The sequence below is a fragment of the Gekko japonicus genome, unplaced genomic scaffold (genome assembly GCF_001447785.1).
Source record: "Gekko japonicus isolate JY-2015 unplaced genomic scaffold, Gekko_japonicus_V1.1 scaffold3643, whole genome shotgun sequence".
Lineage (NCBI taxonomy): Eukaryota > Metazoa > Chordata > Lepidosauria > Squamata > Gekkonidae > Gekko > Gekko japonicus.
Window position 1 is genome coordinate 64,241 of NW_015174951.1, and position 7,959 is coordinate 72,199.

Genomic DNA, 7,959 nt, shown 5'->3' on the forward strand with positions numbered 1-7,959 from the left:
GCTCTTCGGCTTTGAAACGGAGATGAGCACCGCAACCCTAGAGTCGGACTCGACTGGCTTTCAAGCAAGGGAACCTTTACCTTTACCTTAATTGCTAGATCACTCAATCCCAATAATATTATGACAATCTATGACTGTGATCTCCTAGTTCTTCTCATTCCTAGCTTTATTTTTAAAAGTTTTGTTTTTGTTTTAAATAAAGCAGCCTCTTTATGGAAGCAACCCAAACCACAAACCTGAATGTAAGAGACCGTGGGAGGTGATCCAGGAAAAATGTAGGCACCGAGCCATTACATTCACAAATACAGATCACCTCCAGAGATAATGTGGCAGTCAAACCTGATAACTGGAGAAATAGACAAAAAAGGAAAGCGGGGGATAGTTGAACGGCGAGGTTCATTGAGAAATTGGCAGGGGAATACTCAGTCTTGTGGTAATGCAATTTTTATAGCACTGTTGTTTTCTTATGCCCTGAACTGGATGGGCCAGGTTAGCCTGATCTTGCCTAGATCTTGAAAGCTAAGCAGGGTTGGTCCCGGTTACTACTTGGATGGGAGACCACCAAGAAAGTCCAAGGTTGCTGTGCAGGGGCAGGCAATGGCAAACCACCTCCGAACGTCCCTTGCCTTGAAAATCCTGTGGGGCCATCATAAGTCAGTTGCAAGTTGACAGTATTTTCCACCACCATAATTTTCTTATACATAAGAATAAGTAAATACATACAAACATATTTAATCTGAATAATTTATACTACAGCTACTGTGAGGCTATTGGCCTCAAAAACTCAACTCCTTGGCACAAAAGGATGAAGAAATGTTGGCTTCTGTTTTTTTAAATATCGAGCATACACTCACCTGCCTGTGTTAAGTCCACAATGGGTGGAGTATATTTTGGAATGTCTTGTGCAAACGACATAGCCCTGTTGTTTGGCAGAAAGTCTGACCTGACCTTGTGGCGTTCTCTGTCCTCAGCCAGGAACAGAAACCACAGGCCTTAAAACCTTAGATCCCTTTATGCATTTTTAAATATGTGCATGGAATTCTGTCAATCATTAACCTTCGTCCTTTTGTGCTCTCTTCTCCACACCGGCAGCCCTGATCAGTCACTTCCTGTGAAGACTGAAAATGTAAGAGGCAAATTGAACCTGCTATGCATTGCACCTTTAGGAATTCCGAAATCCATCACCCCATTCGTTTATCTGTGTAACCCGTGTTCTGTAGTGGCAAAGGGCCAAACTACTTATGAAGCTCTTTCCACATCCCAACACATGTAATTTAGCTACAGAACACAGTTTCGCAGGGCCCCTGATATTAACCTTACATCATGTGTCAAAATGTCTTTCCTCAAGTTACTTTCAGCCTTGGAGAAGATTAAAAAAGACAGGAAGCTGGACTAGAAATGCCAGCCTCCAGGTGGGCCCTGGGGATCTCCCAGAATTACAGCTCATCTCCAGACTACAGAGATCAGTTCCCCTGGAGAATATGGATGCTTTGGAGGGTGGACTCTGTGGCATCGTACCCCACTGAAGTCCCTGTCCTCCCCAGGCTCCACCTCCAAATCTCCAGGAGTTTCACAACCTGGAGTTGGCAGCCCTACCCCCTTGCCAGTTGCCTGACGGGATCTGGCAAGTTCAACCCTAAGCTGGACTGCGCCTGTTTTATTTCCTTACCAGGCCTTAAAGCAGCCCTGGGAGTAGGGCTGCCCGACTCCAGGTCTGGGCAGGAGTTATCCTGCTTTTGGGGGCTCCAATCCGCTGCCGGCCAGGTGGCCAGTGAGGGAAGCCCTGCCCCCGAGCCCCGCCTCCAAGAGTGATCACCCGTGGCCACCCCTCTCTCTCCACTCCTGTGAGATTTAAAGGGCTTCAGCTGATTGGCGGGGGACACGTGGCCCGTCGATCACCTGGAGGGCCCTTTAAATCTTTCAGGAGGGAGGGAGAGGGGCTGTCACTGGCCGCACGCTACCCTCGCAAAAAGACCCTTTAAAGGGTCTTTTTGCAAGTGGGGTGAGGGCTGCAGCACACAGGGCTGATTTCCCAGTGGCAATTTGCCACTTGGGATTCAGGCGCATGCGCACCACCACCGCCCCACTCGCAATGAGCCCTGCTTGCAGCCAACCCCACATGCTGCTGCCCTGTTCACAGTGAGTGGGGCGGTGGCAGTGTGTGCGCCTGAATCCCAAGTGGTGAATCGCCACTGGGAAATCAGCCATGTGCACCGCAGCCCCCACCTCACTCACAAAAAGACCCTTTAAAGTGGCTCCTCTCCCTCCCTCCTGAAAGATTTAAAGGGCCCTCCAGCTTATTGGTGGGCCACATGCTTCACCCCGATCATCTGAAGCCCTTTAAATGTGGCAGGAGGGGAGGGAGAGGGGTGGCCACAGGTGGCCGCTCTTGGGGGCAGGGCTTTGGGGCATCCCTGCCCACCCTGAGACGCCCCGCCAAATCCCCCTGCTGGAACAACAAGGGGACCTGGCAACCCCATCTGGGAGGCCATTTTGAATGGTGGGATGGCATGTACCTGGGGCGGGGCAGTTAACTCCGCCTTTCCCAGAGCCACCTACAGTTGCTTTTTGCACCTAAACTACACCTCTGTAGATCCAAGCACAACTCCTAAATCATGACGTTTAGCTCAAAGAAGTTGAGACTGCATCCACACATCATTAGATGTTAGTTTATTTGTAGGATTTTTATCCCGCCCCCCCCAGAAGCGGGTCAGGGTGGGTTACAGATTACCCAGGGCTATTTTTGGGCAGGAACGCACAGGAACGGAGTTCCGGCTGGCTTCAGAGTTGGCCACGCCCACTACAGCCAAAACCTCTGTGTGTGCGTGGCTACAGAGGGAAGGCCTGGACAGCGCCCCCCCCCACAGCGACTCCGAGGCGGGCAGGCTGGGGGGGGCTGGACGAATCGGGCCTGTTCACTTGCGCCTTTGTTTGTTTGTAGGATTTTTATCTCGCCCTCCCCCAGAAGCGGGTCAGGGTGGGTTACAGATTACCAATAAAGCCTATAAAACAATTTCAAATGAATTCAGTTAAAACTCTAAAAATCCAACTAACCTACATGATGGCAAAATGGTAATACATAGACCTCAGGGATAAAACTGTATATGACTCTAGAAAGGGCTATCGAGTTAATAATTGGACCCAGTCCCCAGCCTATGGTACAAGGTGGTGTAACTAACCTGGGGTGCTTGAAGGAGGGGCTGGTTAGAGCAGGGGAGGCCGGATACAGCGAGGCATCCGCCACCTCAACCAAAGGCCTGGCAGAACAGCTTGGTTTTACAGGCCCTGCAGAACGGTAACAAGTCCTGCAGGGCACTGATCTCAATCAGGAGCATGTTCCACCAGGCCAGAGCCAGAGCTGAAAAAGCTCTGGCTCTGGTCAAGGCTAGGCAGGTGTCTCTAGGGCTCACCGTTGCCAAGTTATGGGAGGAGAGATAGGGAACCAGCTGCCTGACCAGCCAAAGATTGTAGAAGGCTGATCTGGCAGTATTTGTGACCTGAGCCTCCACTGAAAGTGAGGCACCCAGGATCACTCCTAAACTCCACACTGTTGGTAGGGTTCCCAAGTACTTACTGCAATCCGGCGAGGGAAACATGCTCCCCGGCTAGGGTTGCCAAGTCCAACTCGGCGCTGGAGTGGGGGACTCCAGCGCCACTCTGGGATTGCGCATGCGCAAAGCGCACGCACACCGCAACCTTGTCACCCGGAAGTGACGCGACCACGCCAGGCACGCTGGGGACGGGGCCACGACCATCTGAGGGAAGAAAGGAGAAAGGAGACCAGCCATTGCAAGGTTGTCCCCTGTATCCCTATGTCCTTATTACACTATAGCAATAAGTCACAATTTACACTATAGCAACAAGTCACAGTCACAACTGGATTTGGAAGTGCATCCACACATTTTTGCATATTGTGCTATCGTACCATAGCAAATCATTCACTTCCTGGATGGTCAGCACAACCTAACATACCAGTACTGGCACCTTTTAAAAATTATTGTCATGAAGTTAAAAATGAAGGAGGGAAGAATGAAAGAAACTTCTTTGGGAGGAAAAGTGGGGAATAAATAAAGCAAAGCCCGAAGCTGAGGGCAGTGGAACAGGATCTGGCCTGAAAGAGAGCAACCATCCATAACTTCTTGTACTCTCTGGCTAATGGCTGGGTACAGGCTGGTCTTGCTGTTGCTGATGGAGTTCTTGATGGAGGTGGGGAATGCGGCTCACATTAAATGCTTGTTCCTCTGGCCAGGAATGAAGTCCATGGGGAGATATGGGTGTAAAGGAGCGTGACTAGAAGGAGAGCCAGCACATTACAGAAAGCTTCCCTGTCTACATCAACAGCTGCATTCTTCTCCAAAGACACACTTTGCATGCATATCTGAGGTTAAAGAATTTGAAAGCAATTTGTTGATGTTGGTAATCTTCAGGATTTTATTTTCAATGTGGATGTTCCCTATTCTGCTTGAGAAACATTGTTGTATGGTTGTAGTAAAGCACCCTACAGATGTATTTTCCCTGCATAAGTAAGTGACTCACCTCTCTCAGTCTTTTTTTACTTCTCTGTCTTTTGACTGAATATGCTGAGACAGCCTTCCTGGCTGGGGCTCTGGGGTGGGGAAAAGACTAAAAGTTCTTTTTATTTCTAGGAAAGAGGATTCCTTATGGGGATAAAAGAGAATGACTGGAAGGAAAACCAGAATATATCACAGAAAGGCATTTTCCCTCTGGACCTCATCAAATCCATCAACTTGGAATAAGCTGAGACACTTGGGCAGAATTGGGGCAAATGAACAGCTTGGTGAAGAAGACGCCCTACCGTCCGCAGATATTTCCCAGCACTGTTTATTGTTGTATCAACCAGAGGCAAATTAGGAAGGCAAAATGGCACAAGAGCAAGTCAAGCTGAGTGGGCCCCCTGCTGCTATAAGCACAGCAAGGGCTACTCAACTAAGCCCCTAGCGGCGGCGGCTACTTACAGGTGTTGGTCCAGCCATTGCCTCCTCCTGCAAATTGGCAGCAGTGCGGGAGGAGGTAACCGGTGACCTGACACAGATCATCATAACTACCGACGGGTCTGGGTCAGGTGGCCCCTCACACACCAGTGGAACCGCTGGGGCTTGGCTCTGCTTTCTTCTCTTTACCACCAGCCCTTTAGAGCAGTGGCCCACCAGGAAATTTCCCTGTAAGTTAAATGGCCAGTCCACCCCTGGTATTAACCCCCATCTTTCTTTTCCCTTCTCTCCCAGAGCCTCGTATCAAAGTGGTACTGTGCAAATTGCATTCTTGGTATCTGTACTTCTGAATAGTTTGATTGCTGTCTACTAGGGATTAGCAATTGGTGGACTATTAACCAAATCTAGCCCACGGAGGGATATGGAATGATATGGAAGGAGTTGTGGCCTTGAATACAGATATACGACACTGCCTTATGCCGAATCAGACCACTGATCCATCAAGGTCAGTATTACCTACTCAGATTGGCAGCATCTCTCCAAGGTCTCAGGCAAGAGGCCTTTCACATCACCTAATAACAGGAGGTGCTGGGGACTGACACCTGGGACCTTGTGCATTCAGGGTAGATGCTCTTCCACTGAGCTACAGCTCTACAGTAGAGAGGGCATCCTCATTGCTTACTACCTACTCCTTTGGAGATCCTGGGGCTTGAACCTGGGATCATCTGCATGCCAAGCAGATGTGCTACCACTGAGCCACCCCACCACCCACCTTTACATTCCTTGACTACAGGAACTGCCAGTAGGCTTTTATGCAGTGGAAAGTTTGGGCAGGGTCCTTGATCCACCCAACACTTTTTTGGTCAAAGAGGCCCTCCGGCAAGCCTGGTTGCTCTATACTAGTCAGCTAAGTGCGGCTGCACTGCATGGATAGCTTTGAGAGCATTAGTAATAACAGTAGCCACAGGATGCTTTGCCACAGACATCCAATTCAAGAGATTATTATAAAGGCTCCACAAAGGACTGCCTGGTTTGAATGAAGTCATTATATGGGAGGTAATGTATCGGTGGTCCTGCAAATTTCTAACCATCATCACTGTGTCATCCAGACTTGATTTCTTCAACAGCGGACACTTTTCTGTGCATGTTTTATATAGAATTGCCTACATACCTGACTTGTGTGTTGTATTTGTATAAGCACATTATTCTGAGGGTGGGTTTTTGTTTTGTTTTGCAAATGTTAATGGGACACAGAAGAATTGCCTTGTCGGTTTGGATCTAAGATCCGTCTGTTCAGCATTCTCTTCCCAGAGGTGGCCAGACTTACATCTGGGCACTCACAAGCAGGGCATTGATGTGGCAGTCTCCCCTTCTTGTTGGTCTCCAGCATCTGGTATCGTCTGGTGTCACAGAATGCCCCACTGACCCAATGGGCACCACTCTGCTTTGCTCCCTCTGAGAGATCGAGCAACTCAGCAGCCATCCCAAAGGCATGCCACCCTCTGGAGCGCCCCCAACTCCCCAAGGGGTATACCAGCTAAGGAGGTCAGCAGCAGTGTTCCCTCTGAGCTGAGTTAGTGTGAGCTAGCTCACAGTTTTTTAGTCTTCGGCTCACACATTCTTGTCTTAGCTCAGGAAGGATGGCTCCGGAGCAAACTAATTTATGCAGTAGCTCACGAAGTAGAATTTTTGCTCACAAGACTCCACAGCTTAGAGGGAGCATCGGTCAGCAGTCCAAGCACTCTATCCATGCCACCACGTACAGGTTCCACCTAGTACCTACGTCCAGTGTTGCCTCTAAGCGGTTAGTGTTTACAGAGGACAAACTTCCAGCATTCAAAAGAATAAGAGATTTACTTAAAAGAAAATGTCCACATGTACTTTGCACAGCAACAGCTTGAGCAAGGCGCATAATGTGCATTCCTCTGTCCTTTCTCTAACATACTTTGGCTCTTTAAAAGCAAAGTTACAGCTTTCTGTCTGTTATCCATTACCTTGAGTCTTGTCTGACCTGCCTGCCCTTTTTTAGCTCCATGTGGTAATGGTGGTCATCAAGGTGGAGCTCCTTCTTCTAGATGCAATCAACCAAAATGGACCCCCTTACACACTCCCCTAAAGTCCAGGGAATTTAATTCCTCCATTTCTACCTCCCCAGTCAGTCCTCTTCTTATCTTTCCCAGGAAAAGATACCACCTAGCAGTTGGCATCCTCAAGACTCTGGCCCTTTGTGTGCTGACAGCTTGCTCCAGAGAATCCGAGGAGTCAAGCCTTAAGGGTTGACTTTGCAGTCGCACACATTCCCTCCAGTTTATTTATCTGTGTATTCTGTGTTCATTCTGCATCTACAAGCAAAACCCGCATTTTTAGCTAACTGACTGCTTTGTCTAAGATGAAGAGAAAGGCAAACATCTCTCAAAACCTTTAACTGCAGACCCAATCCCCCCTCCCTCCCTCGTGATGCTGCAAAAAGAAAGGGGGGGGGGAATCCAGGCCCACGCATGCAAGACTGACACATTTGGGAGCAGGGAATCCCCTAGTCTTTTATATTTACTGATTCCTTCTTATGCTCTCTGTGGCTTTTTTAAAGTTTGCCTGAGTGGGAGGACATGTCCTCTTTTGTCTTTGGAGAAGGAGGGAAAGAAAACAGAACAGGGAGGGAGCGTCAACCTAAAGAGAAAGAGAGAGAGGAAATGGGGGAGGGCAGCGGGCAGCACTTAAATACCCATAGAAATAATTCTACTTTACAAAGGATTAGTGATTCCAAAGCAGATGAGAACAAAGTATCACAGCAAAAGGAGTTTTGGTAACTGCGGGGCAACAGTGTGCTGGAAGCGGTCTGAATGCAGATTCCTGTAAAGCAAATGCAGAAACAAGAAAAAGCCCTGACACAAACTGGAAGTGAAAGAGGGAGGGAATGCAGAATGGAAGGATAGGATGAGCTCAGAAACCACGGCAAAATATGGGTGTAGAAAGGGCTTCATGTCACCTCCTAGGTGTTGCATTCCTG

The 7,959-nt window shown here is 48.7% G+C and overlaps 1 protein-coding gene across 1 annotated transcript in view; it reads left to right on the plus strand.

The window, feature by feature from the left end:
- The window catches only part of BIN2 (bridging integrator 2), a 40,452-nt gene extending 35,503 nt beyond the window's left edge, over positions 1-4,949 (plus strand). Inside the window, exon 13 of the mRNA XM_015425133.1 lies at positions 4,647-4,949. Within this exon, the coding sequence (XP_015280619.1) occupies positions 4,647-4,757 (111 nt within the window). The 3' untranslated portion in view covers positions 4,758-4,949. The remainder of the gene's footprint in view (positions 1-4,646) is intronic.
- The last annotated feature ends 3,010 nt before the right edge of the window (positions 4,950-7,959 follow it).